The sequence below is a fragment of the Chiloscyllium plagiosum genome, chromosome 6, assembly GCF_004010195.1.
Source record: "Chiloscyllium plagiosum isolate BGI_BamShark_2017 chromosome 6, ASM401019v2, whole genome shotgun sequence".
NCBI classification, from domain to species: domain Eukaryota; kingdom Metazoa; phylum Chordata; class Chondrichthyes; order Orectolobiformes; family Hemiscylliidae; genus Chiloscyllium; species Chiloscyllium plagiosum.
Window position 1 is genome coordinate 104444360 of NC_057715.1, and position 25742 is coordinate 104470101.

Consider the following 25742-nt stretch of genomic DNA (forward strand, 5'->3'; position numbering starts at 1 on the left):
GATTGGTGGGGTGTTAGGTGAGGACCAGTGGGGTTCTGTCCTGGTGGCGGTTGGAGGGGCGGGGTTCAAGGGCGGAGGATCGGGAAGTGGAAGAGATGTGGTGGAGGGCATCGTCGACCACGTCGGGGGGGAAATTGCGGTCCTTGAAGAAGGAGGCCATCTGGGTTGTGCGTTTTTGGAACTGGTCCTCCTGGGAGCAGATGCGGTGGAGTCGAAGGAATTGGGAGAATGGGATGGCGTTTTTACAGGGGGCAGGATGGGAGGAGTAGTCCAGGTAGCTGTGGGAGTCGGTCGGTTTGTAGTAGATGTTTGGGATCTATAGTCAACATCACACTGACATTGAACTTCATACACAAGATTAATTTGTGTTAGATAGTATGTCTTTCTGGCTTGATGGCAACATCCTGCTAACTGCGAACACAATACATTGATACTGCATAGTAACAGTGTCAAATTGCTAGATTCACCTGCTAAACATTTGCAATATTTTACATTCCCAGAGTAATACAAGGTGAAATGGATGCTTTCCAAGAGCTCAAGTCTACAACATACAGCAAGAAATGATTAGCCGACTTGTGTTGGTTATCCGGCAGGATGGCTTTGACATGTCTTATTTCTGTATCAAGCTTGTACACCAAACAAATGGCTAGAGTCCTCTTTACAAGATGCCAATAAGGTCATGGAACCATACGATTCCCGTCATGCATACTGACCAATGAAGGTAAGTTTGTGGTAGACAGCAGAAGAAAACAAAGTGGCTGATTTCTCAGATCAGCCACTTTATAAGTCAAGAAAGGGGAGGTCATTTAACTGCCCCATTTCAGTTGAAAGAAAGTGCAGAACAGAGCCCATCAAGGCATGCAGTTCAAATTCAAATACAGCAAGCATATCATTCACAGATCCAAAAAGTGCAAGAGGTAGAAGGTTAGTTCATTCCATCGAAGATATGTTTCCCAATGCCTTCACAAATGAGAAGGAATTCTTTGCAATGTATGTAGAAAACATGCTTGGTTGCGACAATTCACTCAGCACTTTAGTAACCACGTCATGGACACTGGTAATGGGTAGAGTGTAAAGGGACAAAGCCTGGCAATTAGCAGTCAGTGAGCATTCTCTATGACAATGCCTCTACCCATTAGTCTACCTGCCAAATCGCCCTCATACACTATAAATATCATTTTTCCCTTTAGTTTGTTGTGAATTGTTCTGATGAGTATAAGGTGAAAGCTTTGAAAAAACTGCATCTTCTCAGCAAAACTCAAATTCTTCACTAACTAAAAAAAACTTTGATTGTTAAGAAGTTTTAATTTAAACCAACAATCAAATTCAGATAAATCTTGCTAGGTCAGCTGATTTTACTAATTTTCAGCTTTTATTTTGATGCTAAAACATCCACTCATTTTACGCTATTGCTTATTACTGTGATGAAAATTTACTCAAATATCAGCAATATTAAATCTAAAATAGCTATCCATGCTTTTTGCTAGTTAAATAATGGCAATCAACCACAGGAAACTGATTTTGTTAATAGCACCCTTATTACAGCCTGGCTGAGATCACTAGAAATTGCATTAGAGTGGAGAAAGTTCTACTTTTTGCTTAACTACTTAAAACATAGGCTGTAAGCACTTTATGTTGACAGTGACTGAAATATACCATGCAGCAATTATCTTTCAAATTGATGAGTGAGGGAACACAGACATAGACAGAGGGAGAAAGAATTCTTATTCTTCTTTAAGCCAACAGAATTTGGACAAAAGTTCAATGTCGTCAAATGCATTTTACACAAACAACATCAAAAGCCTCACTTTACAGTTTACTTTTTGAAGTGGAGAAACAGAAGTATTTCCATCAAATTTGTAAACAGGACTCTATGCTTTTTCTGATTTTTTTGTTAGGGTTTAATGAGTACATGAATACAAGTTTTCTAAAAAGCCTCTATAAGTGTTCATGTGATAAGAGTTCAATTCCTAGCAGTTGGGTCATTTAAATTTAGTTCATTAAAGCTTTAATTAAAAGTTAAAATGACAACAGCAACTGCTGAATTGTTAGGAAAACGGATTAGGTTCACCAATGTTCTTTGTGGAAAAACTTTCGTCCTTATCCAATCTACATGTGACTCCAGACTCACTGGCTTGGTGATTTACTTCCCTCTGAAATGGCCTACTGATTCACTCCATCATGAGCAGTTAGGGATATTGACTGAGATAGCAAATGCCCACAATCACTTAATGAACATCAAAAAAAATACCTTCACATTCTGGCTTAACTAGATCCAGCAACTGACATAGGCAGTCTTCAAAAGGCAGTGGCTCAATAGACATGCACTCTAGCTTTTTACACTGGTCCTCGTAAAAATAGTTCAGTTCATACATTGACAGTACACCATCTCCATCAAGGTCCATACAGCGGAACCAGTACTCAATGCTGTTGGGGAGGAAAAGAATAATGTTATTAAGCATTATGAGAACCTAAAAACAAAACTAAATCCCAGCATGCAGAACAGATGAAAGATTGAATGAATTTAAACAGATCGTTCCTCAGAATGGCATGTCTGATATTCAAAGATTAAAAAAATGAAAACAGAAAAAAACTGGAGGCACATTTCAATTTAAAAGTGCAAGTTTTTAAAAACTTTGTAGAGTCTGTCACAGACTAACACACATGCATTATCAGAGCGTTTTCAATTTAATTCAATAAAGCCTTTGATAAGGTTCCACATAGTAGGCTGTTGGAGGAAATGCAGAGGCATGGAATTGAGGGTGAGTTAGCAGTTTGGATTAGAAACTGGCTTTCTGAGAGAAGACAACGTGTGGTGGTTGATGGAAAATATTCAGCCTGGAGTCCAGTTACTAGTGGTGTGCCACAAGGATCTGTTTTGGGACCACTGCTGTTTGGCATTTTTATAAATGACTTAGACGCAGGAATAGGTGGGATGGATTAGTAAATTTGCAGATGATGACACTAAAGTTGGTGGAGAAGTGGACAGTTTGGAAGAATGCTACAGGTTGAAGGGGGACTTGGATAAACTGCAGAAATGGGCTGAGAAGTGGCAAATGGAGTTCAATGCAGCTAAATGTGAGGTGATGCACTTTGGGAAGAATAACAGGAAGGCAGAGTACTGGGTCAATGGAAAGATTCTTGGTAGTGTGGATGTGCAGAGGGATCTTGGAGTCCGTATACATAGATCCCTGAAAGTTGCCACCCAAGTGGATAGTGCTGTTAAGGCGGCATATGGTGTGTTAGGTTTCATTCGTAGAGGGATTGAGTTTCAGAGCCGCAATTTCATGCTGCAACTATACAAAATGCTGGTGCGGCCACACTTGGAATATTGTGTACAGTTCTAGTCCCCATATTTCGGGAAGGATGTGGAAGCATTAGAAAAGGTGCAGAGGAGAATTATCAGGATGTTGCGTGGTCTCGAGAGAAGGTCTTATGAGGAAAGGCTGAGAGACTTGGGTCTGTTCTAATTGGAAAGAAGGCGGCTAATAAGTGATTTGATAGATACATACACGATGACCAGAGGATTAGATAGGGTAGACAGTGAGTCTTTTTCCTAGGATGATGACGTCAGCTTGTACGAGGGTGCATAACTACAAATTGAGGGGTGACAGGTTTAAGACAGATGTCAAAGGCAGGTTCTTTACATAGAGTGGTAAGGGCGTGGAATGCCCTACCTGTTAATGTAGTCAACTCAACCAGATTAGGGAGATTTAAACAATCCTTAGATAAGCACATGGATGATTTTGGGATAGTGTAGGGGGATGAGCTGAGAAAAGTTCACAGGTCAGCGCAACATCGAGGGCCGAAGGGCCTGTTCTGTGCTGTATTGTTTTCATATATACTGGATGCCTCACTTTCTCTTCAGATGCAACTCTTTCCTTCTTTAGGTTCCCTCCTTGATAAACAAATAGCTATCAGTGAGAATCTAACTATTCCAGGTCACAAAATTAAAAGTAGTAACTGAAGGCACTGATATGATACAAAAACCTATTACATCACTAGGTTGCTTTTACACAGTAAGACTGAATACTGAAAAGGGACAGGGGTGTGCACGCGCACAGAGCAAGTGTTATTGTCAAGGTCAGATGTTTACGTTTGGAGTGCTGGTGGGGATTCACAACGGCTGTGGTTTGTGCACGTGCAGTTTCCAGAGGCAGCTGACTATTTAAAAATGACCTGCTCTCAACTGAAATAGCATTTTGGAGTTCCTCATGTTTAAAAAATGAGGTGTGCAAGCCATGTAAAAGCAGGTTTGCTTTCACTGTGTTTCCTTTGAGTAGCCAGAGAGCAGAGGTAACTCTGAAGATATATTCCCAGGTCACTCAATAACATTAGCAAATTTGCTGATGATACAAAGCTGGGTGGCAGGGTGAAATGTGATGAGGATGTTAGGAGATTACAGGGTGACCTGGACAAGTTAGGTGAGTGGGCAGATGCATGGCAGATGCAGTTGAATGTGGATAAATGTATGGTTATCCACTTTGGTGGCAAGAACAGGAAGGCAGATTACTACCTCAATGGAATCAATTTAGGTAAAGGGGCAGTACAGAGAGATCTGGGTGTTCTTGTACACCAGTCAATGAAGGCAAGCATGCAGGTACAGCAGGTAGTGAAGAAGGCTAATAGCATGCTGGCCTTCATAACAAGAGGAATTGAGTTTGAAGCAAAGAGGTGCTTCTGCAGCTGTACAGGGCCTGGTGAGACCACACCTGGAGTACTCTGTGCAGTTCTGGTCTCCAAATTTGAGGAAAGACATTCTGGCTATTGAGGGAGTGCAGCATACGTTCACGAGGTCAATTTCTGGAATGGCAGGATTACCTTACACTGAAAGACTGGAGCGACTGGGCTTATATACCCTTGAGTTTAGAAGACTGAGAGGGGATCTGATTGAGACATATAAGATTACGAAAGGATTGGACACTCTGGCAGCAGGAAACATGTTTCTGCTGATGGGCAAGTGCCGAACCAGAGGACACAGCTTAAAAATACGGGATAGACCATTTAGGACAGAGAGGAGGAGAAACTTCTTCACCCAGAGAGTGATGGCTGTGTGGAATGCTCTGCCCCAGAGGGCAGTGGAGGCCCAGTCTCTGGATTCATTTAAGAAAGAGTTGGATAGAGCTCTCAAAGATAGTGGAATCAAGAGTTATGGAGATAAGGCAGGAAGAGGATACTGATTAGGAATGATCAGCCATGATCATATTGAATGGCGGTGCAGGCTCGAAGGGCAGAATGGCCTACGCCTGCACCTATTGTCTATTGCCACTCTGAAGAGATGAGGGAATGGATATCAGTTATCCTTTGGTGGTGGGGAAAACAATGGGTTCCTTAGTGGGAGGGGTGGAATCAGGAACCCTTTGGCTGCATGTTACAGTTACAATGTTCAAAGGACATCTGGATAAACACACGAATAGGAAAGGTTTGGAGGGATATGGAGTAAATGCAGGCAAGTGGGACTACCTTGGTTTGGGAACATGGTTGCTGAGCAGAAGGGTCTGTTTCCACATTCTACACTTTGAAGACGCGTCAAAAAATGCATTAACACCTTGGAATTGAAACTGCCAAGTATTCACCTATCTTGAAGGGGTTTTGTAGAGGAAGTTAGGAATCAATGGTTGGCATGGGTGAGGCATGGAGAGTTTGTGGGTGAGAGATAAAGGAAAGTTTAATGTGTTTCCCCTTTTGGTAAGGCAACATGCTGTTTGGATGTAGTTCTGGTGGAGGCAAAGTACTCTTTGGGAGAGGTAAGACACCTTTGTTGGAGATGTTGTATCCCTTCCAATATGTTTCCTGAGGCTTGGTGCCGGAATCTGTTCAGGCAGTAGCTAGCTCCATTTTAAGTCTGGCCATAGTTCTTTAGCATCGCTCCCTTATTTTTGAATACCAACCTCCTTGGGATAAAGGTCAATATTCTATTAACTTCTTTAAATTACTTGCTGCACCTATTATGTTGACAATTATATAATTAATAGAATTGTTTCATTGGGAGAAGACCAATTTTCACACCACATTAAAAACATGTACATTAGCACTAGCATGGTTGTGCAACATTTTTACTTAAATAGCTGTTAATTGTACTGATTAACTAAACTCATTGATCAGCAGCTCTTAAAGGGCTGTTAGAAAAGGCCGCTAGCATTGCACACTCACGAAATTGAAGTCTTGTGCGATCATTGGATCTCAATTTACTAGGTTTTGATGCTCTGGAAATGATCACCTTTTCAATTTTCAGCTGATGGTACATTACACACGCACTCCACAACAGTTAGAGTGGAAATTCCAACGTGTAGGAAGCCAAGAAGGGAGAGAGAGAGATTGGATAGATTGAATGGCAGGGCTGACAGAGAAAACAGATAAAGTAGTAGCCGGAAACAAAAACAAAAATTGCTGGAGAAATTCAGCAGGTCTGGCAGCATCTGAGGAGAGAAAGCAGAGTCTGTTTTGAGTTCAGTGACCCTTCTTCAGGTGACTCTTTTCTCTGCACAGATGCTGCCAGACCTGCTGAGTTTCTCCAGCAATTTTGTCTTTGGGTCAGGTTTCCAGCATCCACAGCTCTTTGTTTTTTGGTAAAGTAGTAGCTTGTTCTCTTTAGATGCATTCCTGCTACTTCCTGCTTCATATTCAATTAAGTATATATCAAGAATACATCCTGTTGGTGAGAGGAATGGTATGGCATGGTCTGTGTGTGGCCAGCACTAGTGACAGCTGCCTTGCAACAAAGCAAAAAGAAAAACTTTTATTGTGGTGTCAAACAAGACTGTGTAGGATTCTTACAGGGAGACTCCATTCCCAAACAGCCGATCAACGCAATCGTTTCAACGGAAGCTCAATTTTCTTTAAGTTTCTATCATCTTCCAAGGAAATCGTCTCTATTGAGGCCAATAACTGATTCCAAAATATTTTTAGTTTCCATTTGTTTGTTACTTTATTGTAATTTATGCAGTTTATCATAACAGTAGGAACTTGCATCAAACCAAGAATTTAAGCTGAAGAAATAATACTGCCAGTCCAACATATAAATAGGATCACAACCCTAATTGGGGTGGGAGGTGTGGTAAATGGATTTTTATAACTCAAATATTTAAACTGGATCACTTTCCCAAGTTTGATAGAGTCCAGACCAAGTCCAAAATAAAGTGACTATCTGACTCAGTGACAAAGCCATACAGCACAGAAACAGGCCCTTCGGCCCAAGTCATCCATATTGATCAGGTTTCCTAAACTGAACTAGCCCCGTTTGCATGTGTTTCATCCATAATTATCTAAACCTTTCCTATTCATGGATGCAGATTTGCTCGCCGAGCTGGAGGGTTGGTCAGCAAACCTACATCTAAAACTTCAACCTGAGTTACAAATCTTCTCAAAGCTCGCTTTCCTATTCATGTAATCATCCAAATGTCATTTAAAATGCTGTAATTGTACCCACTTCAACCACTTCCTCTGGCACCTTGTCTCAAATATGCATCACCCTATGCATGCAAACGTTGCCCTTCAGGTCCCTGTTAATTTTTTTTCCTCTCACCTTAAACCTAAACCCTCTAGTTTTGGATTCCCCTACCTTTGGCTATTCACCTTATCTATGTCCCTCATGGTGTTATAAACCTCTATAAAGATCAGCCCTCAGCCTCTTACTCTCCAGGGAAAAAAGTCCCAGACTACCTAGCCTCTTCTTATAACGCAAACTTCCCAGTCTTGGTAAGGTCCTTGTAAAGCTTTTTGCACCCTTTCCAGTTTAACAGCATCCTTCCTATGGCAGGGTGACCGGAATTGTATGTAGCACTTCAAATGTGGCGTTCCCAATGTCTTTCAAAAAATAATTCAACATCACAAATATTATCTATCCTGTTTAAAAAAAAAGTGATCAGTTGCAACCTTTGTGATCACCCATGCAAAAAACCTTTCACCTGGTTGATGTCTTTTTGTCTTCTTCGGAAATCAAAAACCAGACAAAGTCCGCATAACCGATCTTCCTTTCATTTGGAGATTTTCTGTGCCTGTAAAGAAATAAGCAGTCTTAAAGTTGGACGTTCAGATCATTGACAACTTTGTGAACAATCTAGCTCTAGTTGTTTGTAGGATGAAACCTCTGGTTAAAAATATTTGGCACAAGGCCATCATCTGTTGTGGCACACCATCTGCTATCAGGCAGAATCACCCTTGCACTTTTTTAACTTGGTGCAATTTTTGTATGAACAGGTGCTGAAAATGTGAGCTGACAATATTGCAGTGAGTGAAATAGGTTACCTGGGACCACAGTGAACAGAGCACATACTGTGTATTGTCTTAAACAATCAGATTAAAGGACTGTGACATACATCTTAAAACGTATCAACAGGCACAGAAAGAAAAGTAATAAAAAGCAAGCACTGTATTGAGAGAAAGACAAAAATTATTTTTCATTTAAATACTTAAAATTCCAAATGACAATTAAAAGCAGGAATGAGACCTCACACACAACCAATAATTTTCAGTTTCACAGAATTTGACTGGCCATATATGTTTACCAAGTTTTTAAAATGATGCAAAGGATGATAGTTTAAAGAACACCGATTATTTGGTTGCTTCTGATTGTTAAAAAAAAGCAAAACACCCAAAATACTTTAATATGGCAAAATATTCATTTCTATAGGCACTTGATCACATTCAAAACTTAAAAGTATATCATTTTAATTCTAAAGCAAAATACTGCAGATGTTAAAAATCCGTGGCAAGTAATGGAGTTGATGTTTCAGATCAAAACTACCTCCCATCTGTCATATTTCTTCACTGAATTAATGCCTGCAGTAACATTTTTCAGACACACATGCACTGCAGTTGGCACTTGCTGAGATGGTGATCATACTGATGAGATGGAGCAATTCAGCTATGCTTGTTCTTATATCACCCGCTCAAATGTCACATGCACAGACAAAAGAGCCAAACAAAAATGTGTTCCAAGTTAGGTTCGTGACCTGGAAAGGTGCAGATTAGGATCAGCAGCCCTGATGTTACCCACCTTCAAGGTGGACAAATAATTCCTTATATTTCCTTAAGTGTCATCCAGTTTGCAGGCAGCTAAGAGGAACCAATGATGACTCAGACACCTAAAAGAATTTTGCAAGTTGCCTGATCTCTGAAACTTTAGTGGGGAGGGTTAAATTGCAAAGCCTGTACAAAATTAGTGAGGTCTTCTTACTGCCAGAGGAAGTGGTGGAGGCTAGTACAATTGCAACATTTAAAAGGCATGTGGATGGGTATATGAATAGGAAAGGTTTGGAGAGATATGGGCCAGGTGCTGGCAGGTGGGACTAGGTTGGGTTGGGATATCTGGTCGGCATGGACGAGTTGAAACGAAGGGTCTGTTTCCGTGCTGTACATCTCAATGGCTAACTGTACACAAAATTGGAGACACCCAGAATACAGAGTACAGTTTTGATCTCTTAATTTGAGAAAGAATATACTTGCACTGAAGGTAATTTAGAGAAGATTAGTGAATGTGATTTTCTGGATGAAGGGGCTGTTTTCAGGAAAGGTTGAGCAGGTTGGGCTTACACTCATTGGAGTTTAGAAAAATGAAAGTTGAATGTTTTGATTAAATGATTCTAAGACTTGAATGACTCGATACTCGGAGATACTTCAAGAGAGGATGTTTCCTACTGTGGTTGAACCCAGAACAAGGAGGTATACACTTCAAAATGGTGTCTCTCATTTCAAAATGGTGAAAAGGAGAGTCACTATTAACATTTGGAATTCACTACCTGAGAGCAGATGGAGGCTGGTTCATCAAATTATTCAAAACTGAATTAGACAGCTTTTTCACCTACAAAGGTGACAAAGAATACTAAAAAGGAGGTAGGGGAGGGAAGAAGAGGGGAGACAAGGAAACTGAAGTCAAGTCACAACAAGTTCAGGCATGATATTGAATGGCAGAGTAGGTTCTGGGGCCAGGCGGCCTATTGGTGCTTCTATTTTCATATGTTTATAACTCCCTAAACTAAGAAAGAAATTTGATTATAAAAGTTTTTCCATCACCAATCACGAAAAACAAATGGTAAAAATCACAACACCAGGTTATAGTCCAACATGTTTATTTGGAAGCACTAGCGCTAGTGCTTCCAAATAAACCTGTTGGATTATAACCTGGTGATGTGAGATTTTTAACTTTGTACATCCCAGTCAAACACTGGAACCTCCAAATCATGAAAAACAATGGAACACCTCAATTTAAAGCAATTATATAAATTCAATTTTTTTTTTAAACCTGCATCTAAAAAATACTCGCAACATTTACCTTGTGACTGCTCCGGAGAAAATTCTTTCTATCATTCTGCTAGATATAGCTGAAAGTTAAAAAGGAGAAGCATCAGTCAAATAACAATTTGAATAAACAGATATTTCATCAACAATATAGTCTGTTCAAAATCAATGGATGCTGAAAGACATGCTTCATTTTAGACATGCACTCACTATTTCTGTGACATTACAGCTTACTTTCACTTCGTCTTCCAATCATGCTGCAAGAAAAATCTAATCAACAGCCATTTCAAACCAAATACAGTACATTTGGTAACAATTTATGCTTTAAAATAAATTGTCTCTCTTCTCCCCCCTACATCAATGGAGTTTCAACTACAGACAGAAATTTGATTTGGAAATGTTCTCCAGGGTTATAACAATTGTTAAATTTGATCAAAATTGGCTTAAAAATGTTAAGTACTAGTTAAGATGTCGATGGGAAGATATCCAAGGACTAAACAGTCTCCTTATTTTCTCTCTTACCAACAGAACAGAAAAATATCAAAATCAATTCACACGAAATAATTAAGTCCACAATGAAAAGCAGGTTTCTGTTCCAACATCACAACCACTTAAATCTATGATGACTAGGATTTTCCACTTGTACATATGGCAGCCTGAGAGTTTAGCCCCCAGCAACTGACCGTTCATAATAAAAGAGGTCAGAAAATTTGTTGGATGGGTCAGAAAACCCAGCCCAAATATTCAAGGGTTGCAATGCTTTCAAAATTTTATTTTTAGAAAACTAAAATGGATGCAAACTAAAAACTGGCACCTAAGACTTCCACAGTGGTGCTTCTATTTGCCAGCCTTGCTTTCTGTCAAATATGTAAACCCTCTAAACAAAAAATTGGCAAGGCCATTCACCCAGGGTTTCTGAAGCTGTGATGAAGCTGTGAGTTCACAACCAAATATGCTCATCAGGTGATCCAATTAACAAAAGGTAACTAGAAGTCACTTAGCAGTATAGAACTAGAATATTACTGAAAGAAAAACATACCAAAGCTTTTTGTCATCTAATCATCAGATTAGATTTGCAAGAATAATGTGAGTTAGCAGATAAATGTGCATTCTCCATGGCAATACTTCCAATCACAAGCCCATTTGCAAATAAAATTCGCACTAAATCTCATGCAGTATAACTGACTTTCCTTTAGAATATTCTTGTAACTCCATGCTGATGAGTGAAAGATGAAAAGCTACAACAACAAGTCTCTCTTTTCAGCTATACTAAAGCAACCAACTTGATTTGGGATTTGAAAGTGTACTACAAATGCATTAACGTTATTGGTATAATCCTGAGACAGCATTACTTTATTGCCTGTGTAACCTGGTGGCATGAGAACTTTACAGGTAAGCAAAATAGCCCAAGGTTGAGTAAAGTAAGTATAAATGCTCAGGAGCTCCAATTCAGCTCATGCTCATAGATTCCCAATAGTTGAAATGATGGTCAATATTCATGTTCCAGTCATTATAATTATTCAATTAGCCTCAGAAATGAGCAATGAGATGGCTTTTAAACGCTCATTTATTTTCAATAAAATTATTAACATGATATTCAAATGAATGAGTTTGGATAAATGGAGAGCAAAAGAAAAATGTTTCCAAACTGGTATTCTCACTATGGTAAATATAGTTACTGTAATTTACACACACGCTTTACTCTAGAATAAAAACCTGTATTTACATAATCACAAGTTAATTGGTAAAACGAGCAAAATTAAACATAAGCAACACAATACTGGTTTCTGTTTTGTGGTTAAGTTTATGGTCCATTAAGAAAAGAGGATTGGCTTTGAATAGTTGTTTTTCCCCAGATAGCTTTCATCATTTATTTATGCATGGTCTATCATTTGAAACCAAAAACAGCTGACTCTTAATAACCTGCTACTTCATGTTGCATGTCATACCATCATCATTGTGCCTTGCCAGGTCCTTCTGATCAATGTAGAGGTCATGGTCAGTGTCAAGTTCCCAGAATTTACAATAGATCACATAAAAGTGCTCATAGGAGAAAAATTCTGTGAGCTGATTAATGTCCTCTTCCTCTTCCAGCAAGGCTAGGTTCTACGAATTAAAAACATACCCTTACTTTAGGATTCATATAAACTATTCAAGAAGTAATTACGCCAACATTGCAGATGATTAACTATCAGCAGATGTAAGTTTAAATTCTGTCAATTTTAATCAAAAAATTATTGGCACCATCATTATTTACAAGCAAACAGTCAAAATCCATAAAGTTTTATCTTTAGTTTAGAATTGCACAATTCTAAGCTAAATATAAATATAAAAGTTAGATTTGACAGACTAATACCTTTCATGTCATTCACAATAATAGGGGCTGAGACATTTCTCCAGTTATAGATATTGAAATTTACTGCAGCCATAATTAACCTAATACAGCTGATACTGCTGACAGTTGGACTTAAATAATTATACATGCATACTGTACTTCAGTATAAGCCCTGAAAGACGTGACCTGTGGGCCATGTACGCAAATCCAACAAGTCCTATGCAAAGGAAGTTTATTATAAATAAACAGATGAAAGTGCCAGTAATGATTAACGTAGTTAGGTTTTTGAATTCGAGATTTAAGAGAAAACAACTTCTGAAATAGTGAAGTACATGACAATAGTGAAAAAGGACAGAAAGGTTTCTGTAAGAGCAGGTTAAGAATACCAAATAGATTGCAGGAGACCTTACCTGTAGAAGGCTGCTTTTTCTAATTTCTGTACATGTTATACGTCCTGTCCATGATCTGTTTACTGTGTAAAATATCCTCTGAATAACCTGTTTAATAGGGCACCAAAATTACATGATTAAAAACTAGTCTAATTTCCAGATAGCAGTAAACTAGGAGAGGCAGCTCAGAGATTATATAAATAATTAAATGAGACATACAAGGTCCAGGTTGAAAGTCTTTGACAGTCTGATTAATACCCAGAAAATGGTAGTCATTAAAGCAGCTACAGAAACAGGTCCTGGTGAAAAGAATGAGAGAAAGAACAGGGAAGGTCTCTGACAGGGCAGAAATGATAGAATGCTAATCGAATGCTGGTGCATGAAAAGTGGAGTAATGAAACAAGGAAAGAAAAAGATGCATTCAGAGGAAATGCAGATATCTACAGCAGAGTAGAAGAGAAGATGAAAACTCTCAGACAAAAGTTCTCATGCCCAGTGAATTTAGTGATAAATAACTGGCAGATCCCAGGGATGCAGAAAACTCAACAGGGATCCCATTCCACCACGAGCCCACATCTTCTCCATTTCCCAGTGGTTCTGGTGTGCCTGTTCCCCAATACCAGGTGCTGCAGTTTTAGGAAATTGGAGCAGTCATTAACATCAAACATCGTTAAAGGCAGAAGATGCAAAAGTGCTTAGCAGCTTTTCTTATATCATTCATGGGATGCAAACTGCTGCTGGCAAGGTCAGCATTTATTGCACATTCCCCCCTAGAAAACTGTAGTGAGTTGCCTTCTGTAGTCTGCTGCTCTCTGCTAAACCCAGTTTTGTTTGGGAGCAAGTTCCAGGAGTTTGAATGAAAAAGGAGATAAATTTCATGCAGGATAGTAGACTATTTGAACTGGAACTTGCAGGATATGGTGTTCCAAGTATCTACTGTTCTTGTTCATCTGGATGGTAAAGAGATTGCAGGTTTGAAAGACACTGTCAAAGGAGTCATGGTGACTTGCTGCACCAAGGGAAATTAGGTGTTGACAATAAATGCCAGCCAGCAATGCACAGATCTTCAGAACAAAATGATCCCCCAGAGTACATTCTACATCCTTTCCATCTTCAGTGCTTCTTTACGTTGTGTTCAGCATTCATAATGTTGCAGGAGGGAAGTATGCAGAAGGATTCTTTGCTCAAGTTTGACTGTGTACGCTGAGGCTCCATGAAATGTGGACTTCCAGGGCAACTCCCTGACTACCAGTCTACTGCCATCAAGGGAGTCTGTTCTGGCAGAGTGATAGGACATATACAGAGTTGGTGATGGAAAAGTGTGACATTATGAACATGATAGGCATTTGCTTGATTAATTTGTGGGACAGCTCTTCCAATTTTCAACTCAGCTGGGTGGGTCTTTTATTGCATCTGGTGAAGTGATCGTTATTCAACTTTTTTTGAGGTAGTCTGATACAACCAAATAGTTTGCTAGGCAATTTCAGAGTACTTAAGCCAACAATGTAGGCCAGACCAGATAGGGATGACAGATATCCTTTGCTAAAGAAGTCTTAGTTAACCACATGGATTTTTGCAACAATCTGGTAGTTTCATGATAAAAACATTCCAGATTCACTCAGACATTCAAGGTAGAAATATTAAGTTAAAGCCCCGGATTTTAATAGAGTTTCAATTAAAAAGAGAATAGATTAAGATAATAAAAAAACAACCACGACAAATCAATGGATAAATTTAATCAGATTGAGAAGTAATTGAAAAGTGTTAGAAATTGATCTTCGAGGAAATAGACAGCAGGTCTAAGATTGGTCAGCCATTCCTTCTGAAGTTCAGCTGTTTACTCTGCAATCAGCCAAAATCTGACTTCTTACACCAGCCTCTGAGCCAGAGTCAAGTCAGTGATGTCATTTCCCTCGGTTTTATGATTCCATGGTCTGCTGACTTCTATATCCATCAGTGTTAACAAAAGAAATTATAGCACAGAAACAGGCCCTTCAGCCCTCCAAGCCTGTGCCGATCCAGATCCTCTATCTAAACCTGTCGCCTATTTTCTAAGGATCTGTATCCCCCTGTTCCCTCCCCATTCACATATCTGTCTAGATACATCTTAAGTCACGCTATCATGCCCGCCTCTCCCACTTCCGCTGGCAACATATTCCAGACACCCACCACCCCTGCATAAAGAACCTTCCACTCATAGCTCCCTTAACCTTTTCCCCTCTCACCTTAAGCTCATGACCTCTAGTAATTGAGACTTCCACTCTGGAGAAAACAAAGCTAATCATCTACCCTGTTTATACCTCTCAATTTTCTAGACCTCAACCACAGACCCCCCCTCAACTCTGTCTTTCAAATGAATGAAATCCTAACACTGTACCATCTACTTCTGCAGTTGGAAGATAGGTTCCTCCCATCACCTACTGATTCTGCTCTCCCATCTAAATACTGATCGATCCCAATCAACATCTGCAATTTCTTAATAAATGGAGACTGGTGACTTTTTGCTGTAGCTTTCCCAGTTGGCAACCATCATTCCAGCCTGTTGCTTTGCCCAGCAGCCAGTTATAGAGTCATAGAGATGTACAGCATGGAAATAGACCCTTCGGTCCAACCGGTCTACGCCGACCAGATTCCTGAAGAAGGGCTTATGCCAGAAACGTCGATTCTCCTGTTCTCTGGATGCTGCCTGACCTGCTGCGCTGTTCCAGCAACACATTTTCAGCGCCGACCAGGTATCCCAACTCAATCTAGTCCAGCACCCGGCCCATATCCCTCCAAACAGGTCCTATTCATATACCCATCCAAATGCCTTTTAAATGTTGCAATTGTACCAGGCTCCACCACATCCTCTGGCAGCTCATTCCATACACATACCACTTCTGTGAGAAAAAAGTGCCCCTGAGATCTCTTTTATATCTTTCCCCTCTCACCCTAAACCTATGCCCTCTAGTTCTGGACTCCCCGACCCCAGGGAAAAGACTTTGCCTATTTATCCTATCCATGCCCCTCAATTTTGTAACCCTCTGTAAGGTCAACCCTCAGCCTCCAACGCTCCAGGGAAAACAACCCCAGCCTGTTCAGCCTCTCCCTATAGCTCAAATCCTCCAACCCTGGCACCATCCTTGTAAATCTGTCAAGTTTCACAACATCCTTCTGATGGGAAGGCAACCAGAATTGCATGCAATATTCCAACAGTGGCCTAACAATGTCCTGTACAGCTGCAACATGACCTCCCAACTCCTGTACTCAATATTCTGACCAATAAAGGAAAACATACCAAACGCCTTCTTCACTATCCTATCTACCTGCAACTCCACTTTCAAGGAGCTATGAACCTGCACTCCAAGGCCTCTTTGTTCAGCAACACTCCCTAGAACCTTACCATTAAGTGTATAAGTCCTGCTACGAGTTGCTTTCCCAAAATGCAGCACCTCGCATTTATCGGAATTAAAATCCATCGGTCCATCTGATCAAGATCCTGTTGTAATCGGAGGCTACCTTCTTCGCTGTCCACTACACCTCCAATTTTGGTGTCATCTGCAAACTTACTAACTGTACCTCTTATGCTCACATCCAAATCATTTATAAAAATGACAAATAGTAGTGGACCCAGCACCGATCCTTGTGGCACTCCACTGGTCACAGGATTCCAGTCTGAAAAACAACCCTCCACCACCACTGTCTGTCTTCTACCTTTGAGCCAGTTCTGTATCCAAATGGCTAGTTCTCCCTGTATTTCGTGAGATCTAACCTTGCTAATCAGTCTCCCATGAGGAACCTTGTCGAACGCCTTACTGAAGTCCATATAGATCACATCTACCACTCTGCCCTCACCAATCCTCTTTGTTTCTTCTTCAAAAAACAAAATCAAGTTTGGGAGACATTATTTCCCACGCACAAAGCCATGTTGACTATCCCTAATCAGTCCTTGCCTTTCCAAATACATGTACATCCTGACCCTTAGGATTCCCTCCAACCACTTGCCCATCACCGATGTCAGACTCACTGGTCTATAGTTCCCTGGCTTGTCCTTACCACCCTTCTTATACAGTGGCACCACATTAGCCAACCTCCAGTCTTCCGGCACCTCACCTGTCACTATTGATGGTACAAATCTCTCAGCAACAGACCCAGTAATCACTTCTCTAGCTTCCCACCTCTAGGATACACTTGATCAGGTCCTAGGGATTTATCCACCTTTATGCATTTCAAGACATTAGCACTTCCTCCTCTGTAATATGAGCATTTTTCAAGGTGTCACCGTCTATTTCCCTACATTCTATATCTTCCATATCCTTTTCCATAGTAAATACTGATACAAAATACTCATTTAGTATCTCCATTTTCTGCAGCTCCACACAAAGGCCGCCTTGCTGATCTGAGGGACCCTATTCTCTCCCAGGTCACCCTTTTGTCCTTAATGTATTTGTAGAAACCCTTTGGATTCTCCTTTATTCTGTTTGCCAAAGCTATCTCATGTCCCCTTTTGGCCCTCCTGATTTCCCTCTTATGTATACTCCTACTGCCTTTATACTCTCCTTGGAAAATGGAATAAAAGGAAAGCAGGGTCCTCTTCAGTTCTGCAGAACCTGTGTGCCCAACATTTCCAGATATCCTGCCCCAAGAAAACATAGCTGATTAATCAAACAGCATCCTGTCATCTTTACATCATTAAAAAGTCAGAGTCAAGAGGTCTACAGCACAAAAATGTGCCTCAGCCCACTGACCTTGTGCCAGTCAAACACAAACACCTAACCCTTCTTATCCCATTTTCCAACATCTGATGCATAGCCTTGTATGCCTTAGCATCAGAAATGCACATCTAAATACTTCTTAAATACTAGAAGCTTTTCTGCCTCTACCACCTTTACAGATATTGAATTCTAGATGCCCACCACTCTCAGGGTGAAAAACAAATTCCTCACATCCCCTATAAACTTCCTGTACCTTGCCTCAAATCTATGCTCCCAGTCACTGATCCTTCCAATACGAGACAAGTTCTTTCTTTCTGGCCAGTCTATTCCTCTTATAATTTTATACACGTCAACCATGTCCTAAACTCTCTCAGCTTTACGACTCTTTGTGAGCCAGCCATACTTGCATTTTTGATTAAAAGTACTGTAGATTGAAAAGCTGTCCTTCATTTCTGCCCCATTTCTTCTTTTTAACCCTATGGGTTTTAGAAAGACATGGAGAGATAGAAAAGATGATTTAAAAAAAAAAGCAAGGGGCCTCCTTTTATAAAATTATCCATCAGAGCTATAGCAATCTTGTTGGCAGGGCTGAAAGAAGTACATAAAAACATCAGCTGAAGAAGAGAGTCCTCTATAAGAAGTACTTACTGTAGTAATATATCGAGTGTGAAATTCTGATGCTTCTCGAAGAAATGTCAACCCAGGGTGTGAATTTACCACATCCTACAAAAGAAAACCAGCAGCTGTTCAAACATTACAGTTGTCATGAACATTTCCTAAGGATTTCAAGTAATTGCCCAATTTTGTATTTGAAATAACACAAACAGCATCAACCTACTTTAGATTCTAAATACTTTATGTTCCTTTACAATCTGAAACTCTTGCACAAAGCTGTTGGTGCTAGGTCAAAGATTTCAAAATGGAAATTGATAACACTTTCTGGCCTTACCTAACAAAAACTTATGAAACCAATTCAGACAGGTTGCGCTATGACAGAGATCAGCAATGAGTTATCTAAATTGCAAAATAGATGCTGAATGGACTATTCTGCTTCAATGTTAGAAATTAATGATGATAATCTGAACTCTGCCACTTTATCCTCTCAGATGTCTACATCACAAACAGCTATTCAGCAGGTTTATGCCAGTCAACAAACATGCGGCTGCACCAATCCCATTTTCCAATTTTGGTCCATAGCTCTGGAGGCCATGGCAACACAAAGGAATATCTAAATACAACTTAAATATTGCATGGGTTTCCGACTTTAATGTATCTAGTTCTCCCAATGTAGAGAAAACAACATCGGGGAGACCAAACATAAACTAAGGGAATGTTTGTTCAAGCACGTCAGATGGGCCTGTTGGGGCCGACCTGACCTCCCAGTCACTGCCCACTTTAAATCCCCTTCCCGCTCCCTTTCCGACATGACCATCCTTGGACTTCTCCTTTGCCACAACAAATCAGACCGCAAATTGGAGGAACACCTCATCTTCCACCTGGGCAGCCTATGGTCCAGAGGATTCAATACAGTTGTCCAATTTCAAATAACCTCCCTTCCCCTCACCTGCCTCCCTTCCATTACTCTCACTGACCCTTCCTTCTAACCACTAGCTGGATTCATTCCTCCCATTGACCAACCAAGTCGTACCCTCCACTTGTATTCACTATCCCCCACGTCACCATTCTGCCCACCACTCCACTTATCTGCAGCTCCCCTTACACCCACCCACAATCCTGAAGAAAGGTTATACCTGAAACTTTGACTTCACCACCTCCTGATGTTGCCTGGCTCGCTGTGTTCTTACAGCTTGCTTGTCAACACCCTTTAAGGCAGTGAGTTCCAGACTCCCACTACCAAATTACAAAGCAAATACAGATGCCCAAGCTAATGAATAACTGTAACAATCTAAAACTAATTTTTTTTGTTCCAAAGAAATGGAAAGGAAAACGGGACATATAATAAAATAGCTAGATGAATTGCTCTCCGCTGCTACTAATGCTCCTTCTCGGACAGTTCCTTTGGATCAAGGATATCACACTTTCACTTAGGTTCTCACGTAGCTAATGAGTCCAATGCACAATCAGAAGATTCTGCCAAATGCAGAGCAGGTGATACTCAAAGAGAGTCAGTTGATTGAGTTATTTGGAGGTTTGTGCACTCACCCTGATGCCTAAATTTTTGTCTCTGTATTCCCGAAGTTTCTTGATGTGTTTGCTACCTTCCCAAGCAAATGCTCTCCCATTTTAGTTTGTCAGAATCAACAAATATTTCTGGTGTTTTCAGGGATGCTTTGAGATCATTTTTAAAGTGTTTCCATTGTCATTATGGAAAGCTCCTGCTGCAACCAGGGTCAGAGTACAACAGTCGCTTGGGGAGTCTAGTGTCATGCAAATGACCAAGGCCCTTCCAGTGCAGTTAGAGTTGAGTAATTGTGACACTGGGTATATTAGCATGGGAAATCACATTGCTGTTGTACCTCCCAGATTTTGAAGATCTTTTGAAGGCACTGCTAGAGGGATTTCTCCAGGGCTTTGAGATATCTGCTGGAGGTTGTCCAAGTGTCTGGAGCATCACTCCTGCCCAATAAATCATCTTGGTTACAAGGTTTGAGATCTAAACTCTCAAATACTCTTTTCCATGTTTGGCTGAATACCAAGCAGCTTCAGTAGAGGCGATGATAAATTTTGCCGTCTAGGTCGGTCATTATTTAAAGGACACTTATGACAATTGGAAATATTCCAAATTTTCGACAATCTTGCCAGGGATCTTCACTGTTAGCTGGTTGTGGGGGGGAGGGGGGGGGGGAGATTGTTGAGCTTAATGAGAGAGACCAGAATTACACATCATATTCCAAAAATGGCCTAACCAACGTCCTATACAGTCACAACATGACCTCCCAACTCCTATACTCAATGTTCTGACCAATAAAAGGAAAACATGCCAAACATCATCTTTACTATCCTATCTACCTGCTATTCTACTTTCAAGGAACTATGAACCTGCACTCCAGGGTCTCTCTTCTAAGTGCTTTGTGAAACATATTTTCTCAGATGATTTGAAGGAGTTTAAAATGATTTGGAATACACAATTTCAGAGTGAGTGCTGATGCGTTGTGAGGAGAGGCTACAACTTTCTTCCCTTCAGCATAGGGGGTTGAATGGTGACCATATAAAATCATGAGGAGCACAGATATGATTAACAGCATAAAAGGTCTTTTGCATAGGTTGGGGAATTCAAAACTAGAAGGCATAGTTTTAAGGCGAGAAGGGAAAGATTTAAAAGGGATCTGCTGGGGGACCTTTTCACACAGAGGGTGGTGTGCATGTGGAATTAACTGCCAGAGGAAGTGGTAGATGCAGCTACAGTTACAATTACAATATTTAAAAGACATTTGGGCAGTACATGAATAGGAAAGGTTTAAAGGGATATGTGCCAAAGGCAAATGGGACTAACTGGGAAACCTGATCGACATGGACCAGTTGCCCTGAAGAGTCCATTTCTGTGCTATGTGCATACTGCAGCTCAATGACTGAAGCTGGAGTTGAAATGTATTGGCTGAACAATTTCCTGCACTGTCTGTAGATTTATCTCCAGACTTGTGGTAATTTGCCAGACTTAAGGTGTAGTATTGCAGCAAGGAAAATGAAGAAATGGACTGTTATAGTCTTGTTTGACCACAATCCATACTAGGATAGGATCTGGTGGTTTCAGTGGTAAGGAGCACACCTTGCACATGATTGTGGACTAGGCAGAGGAGGTAATAAATTACTAATGGTAACCAAATCAGGAGGATATGCCATTAGCCAGTTGAAGAAGCCAGCAAAGGATTTTTGGGAGATCAATAAAGACCATGTACAGTAATCAGTGCGATTCCTTGCATGTTCCTTAGTTTTTTTGTTGCATGCAAATCATTTCTGTGGTGTCACTCAATGGTAGAAAACTATAAAGCAGAAGTTGTTCTTCAGTCCTTTGAGGTTTCAACTGGGGAGAATCTTTGCACCAAGGTTCCCTGTAGCAGACAGTACAGAAACATCACTGCAGTTACTACAATTGCACACACTTCCATTCTTGGACGTTGTCACAATGAAAGAATCCCCGAGATGCCTCAGACAAATACTTCTCAACTCAAGTTAAGGAGATAAGGTTGAGCAATTGTGCCAGAAGTCTATTCAGTTTGATAATATCCTTCCTACAACTGGGTAAAAAGTACTTAATGCAATAATCTAGAAGAGGCCTCATCAATGTCCTGTACAATCTTAACGTTATGTCCTAATTGCTATACTCAAAGAACTGAGCAATAAAGGCAAGCGTGCCAAATGCCTTTTTAACCACCCTGTCTGTATGTCACACAAACTTTAAAGTATTATGTACCTGCATCCCTTGACCCCTCTGTTCTACAATGCTACCCAAGGCCCTACTATTAATGGTATAAACTCTACCCTTGTTTTTAGACTACTTACAGTGCGGAAACAGGCCCTTCGGCCCAACAAGTCCACACCGACCCGCCGAAGCGCAACCCACCCATACATTTACCCCTTTAACCTAACACTATGGGCAATTTAGCATGGCCAATTCACCTGACCCGCACATCTTTTGGACTGTGGGAGGAAACCGGAGCACCCGGAGGAAACCCACGCAGACACGGGGAGAATGTGCAAACTCCACACAGTCAGTCGCCTGAGTCGGGAATTGAACCCGGGTCTCTGGCGCTGTGAGGCAGCAGTGCTAACCACTGTGCCACCGTGCCGTGTTTGTTGAGATGAGGTTGAGCAATTGTGCCAGAAGTCTATAAATACAGACCCCACCACCAAATATATTTTTCCATCCCCACCCCGATCAGTGTTCCGTACAGACCATTCCCTCTGACTCCCTGGTCAGATCCATGCCCCCCCACCAGCTTACACCCCACTCCCAGCACCTTCCCTGCCACTGCAAGAAGTGCAAAACCTGCACCCACACCACTCCTTTCACCCCCGTCCAAGGCCCCAAAGAATGCTTTCACATCCGACAGAAATTTACGTGTACCTCAACCAATGTAATCTACTGTAACCATTGCACCCAACATGGTCTCCTCTACATTGGGAAGACTGGACACCTACTTGCGGATCGTTTCAGAGAACATCTCTGGGACACCTGCACAAACCAACCCCACTGCCCCGTGGCTGAACATTTCAACTCGTCCACCCACTCCTCCAAGGACATGCGGATCCTGTACCTCCTCCATCGCCAAACCCTTACCACCAGATGCCTGGAGGAAGAGCGCCTCACATTCTGCCTTGGGACCTTGCAACCACACGGGATCAATGTGGATTTCAACAGTTGCCTCACTTCCCCCTCCCCACATTATCCCAATCCCAAGCCTCCACCTCGGCACCGCCTTCCTGACTTGTCCACCTCCTTTCCCATCTATCCGCTCCACCCTATGACTTTCTCCCTCACCTTCATCTACCTATCACATTATCTCTTGGCTCCCAGCCCACAAGCCTCATTCCTGAGGAGGGGTTTATGGCTGAAACATGTATTCTCCTGCTCCTTGGATACAGCCTGACATGCTGCGCTTTTCCAGCACCACACTCTCGACTCTGATCTCCGGTCCTCAATTTCTCCAAGTCCAAACAATAGCCTAGCTCACTGGTGCACTGAAAATATTTCACTTCAAACTTTATACCAGATGTTGACAAAATCAAGGCTAATATATTAATGTATCTCAGAAGTTCTACATAGTAAGAGACATCTTTTGGATGGGATTATGAATTTAGATCATATTTACATATTCCTTTGAATTTAAAGCATCCGATCTTTGAAGATGAGGCAAATCTTTGTCTGATGCAATGGCCAACAATTGTTCAAGAAGTTAGTTCATAGTACACGGGCATAGTTGGCTAAGCCAAAATCCATTGCCCATTCCTAATTGCCTAGAGGGCAGTTAAGAGTCAACTACATTGCTGCAGATCTGAAATCACATGTAGGCAAGGCCAGTAAAAGATAGAAGTTTTTCTTGTGGAGTTGCAAGTAGATAGGATAGTGATGATGATGTTTAGTGATGATGATGTTTAGTGATGATGATGATGATGCTTTCCTTCACTGGTCAGAGCATCGAATACTGGAGTTGGGAGGTCATGTTGTGACTGTACAGTACTTTGTTTAGGCCATTTTTTGGAATATGGTGTGTAATTCTGGTCTCCCTCCTATCGGAAGGATGTTGTGCAACTTGAAAGGGCTCAGAAAAGATAATGTTGCTGCTTGGGTTGCAGAGTTTGAGCTACAGAGAGAAGCTGAATAGGCTGGGGCTGTTTTCCCTGGAGCGTCAGAGGTTGAGGGGTGACCTTGTAGAAGTTCATAAAATCAAGAGGCACGGATAGAGTAAATAGAAAAGATCTTTTTCCAGGTGTGGTGCAAGTGCAGAACTAGAGGTCATAGGTTACGGGTGAGAGGGGAAAGATTTAAAAGGGATCTTAGGGGCAACGTTTTCATGCAGAGGGTGGTGCATATATGGAATGAGCTGCCAGAGGAAGTGGTGGAGGCTGGTACAATTACAACATTTAAAAGGCATCTGGATGGGTATATGAATAGGAAGGTCTTAGAGGAATAGGAGCCAAGTGCTGGCAAATCTATTAGTTAGTATATTAGCTTGGATAGAAGATTGACTATCACCAAAACTATGAGCTCTTAGTTTATGAGCTGTGGGGGAGGGGGAGGAGGGGGGGGGGGGGGGGGGGGGGGGGTGGCTGTGCAGAGAATGCAGGCTCTGTTACAATTGGAGCAGAAGGTGGTCATGGGAAAGGTCTGGGGGGGGGGGGGGGGGGGGGGGGGGTGGCTGTGCAGAGCATCAGAGGTGACCATGGAGGCTTGCGGAATCATGATGGGCATGGATAAGGGAAATGGTCAGAGTCTTTTCCCTGGGGTTGGGGCAAGTCCAGAACTAGAGGGCATAGATTTAGGATGAGAGGGGAGAGATATAAAGGAGACCTATAGGGCAACATTTTCACACAGAGAGTGGTATGTGTATGGAATGAGCTGCCAGATGAGGTGGAGGAGGCTGGTACAACTGCAACATTTAAAAGGCATCTGGATGGGTATATGAACAGGAAGGGTTTGGAAGAATATGGGCCAGGTGCTGGCAGGTGGGACTAGATTGGGTTGGGATATCTGGTCGGCATGAATGTGTTGGACCAAAGGGTCTGTTTCCGTGCTGTACAGCTGACTCTGACTCTGAAATAGCCTATTGTATGGTACTTTATCAAACACCTTCTGAAAATCCAAATACTACATCTACTGCGTCTGCTTTATTGATCCTGCTTATTACATGCTCAATAAATTTTAGTGAATGTCACAATTTCCTCTTCATGAAGCCACACTTTCTGCTTGATCATATTTTCTATTTCTAAATGCTTTGCTGTTGCATCCTTTCTAAGAGACTCTAGCATGTTCCCAGAAATGCTAGAGTCTCACAACTAACTGGCCTACAGTTAATTTTTTATTTTGCTTTCCCTTTTTAAATAGGGGTGTCACATGGCTGTTTTCCAATCCTCTGCGACTTTTCCAGCATCTAAGGATTACTCAAAGATTACGACCAGTGCATCAATTATCTGTAGCTACTTCCTTTAATATCACGGATATATTGCATCAGGCCCAGCAAACATATCTGTCTTTAGCCGCATTAGATTCCCTTGCATTTCCTCTCTAGTGATAGTTATTATCTTTATTTCCTGTCCTCCTTTTGTCCTTTAATATTTAGTAATTTTAGAAGGCTATTTGTGTCTTCTAGGAGAAAGTGAGGACTGCAGATGCTGGAGATCAGAAATGAAAAATGTGTTGCTGGAAAAGCGCAGCAGGTCAGGCAGCAAAGGAGGAGAATCGACGTTTCAGGCATAAGCCCTTCTTCAGGAATGAGGAGGGTGTGCCAAGCAGGCCAAGATAAAAGGTAGGGAGGAGGCACTTGGGGGAGAGGCATTGGGAATGCGATAGGTGGAAGGAGGTTAAGGTGAGGGTGATAGGCCGGAGAGGGGGTGGGGCGCGGAGAAGTCAGGAAGCAGCTTACAGGTCAAGAAGGCGGTGCTGCGTCCCAGCGTTGGGACTGAGAA

General features: G+C 41.4%; 1 protein-coding gene and 1 long non-coding RNA gene across 2 annotated transcripts in view; one reads left to right on the top strand and one right to left on the bottom strand.

Annotated features, from left to right (window-relative positions):
* ppp2r3b (protein phosphatase 2, regulatory subunit B'', beta) overlaps window positions 1-25742 on the bottom strand; it is a 138093-nt gene that overhangs the window by 25797 nt on the left and 86554 nt on the right. The window contains exons 6-11 of the mRNA XM_043692333.1: window positions 18306-18380; window positions 12985-13071; window positions 12189-12345; window positions 10274-10322; window positions 7908-7997; window positions 2252-2427 (exon numbers count right to left, since the gene is read on the bottom strand). Coding sequence (XP_043548268.1) covers window positions 2252-2427; window positions 7908-7997; window positions 10274-10322; window positions 12189-12345; window positions 12985-13071; window positions 18306-18380 — 634 coding nt within the window. The remainder of the gene's footprint in view (window positions 1-2251; window positions 2428-7907; window positions 7998-10273; window positions 10323-12188; window positions 12346-12984; window positions 13072-18305; window positions 18381-25742) is intronic.
* The window catches only part of LOC122550907, a 3411-nt gene continuing 3211 nt past the window's right edge, over window positions 25543-25742 (top strand). The window contains exon 1 of the long non-coding RNA XR_006311972.1: window positions 25543-25582. This is a non-coding gene — a long non-coding RNA (uncharacterized LOC122550907). The remainder of the gene's footprint in view (window positions 25583-25742) is intronic.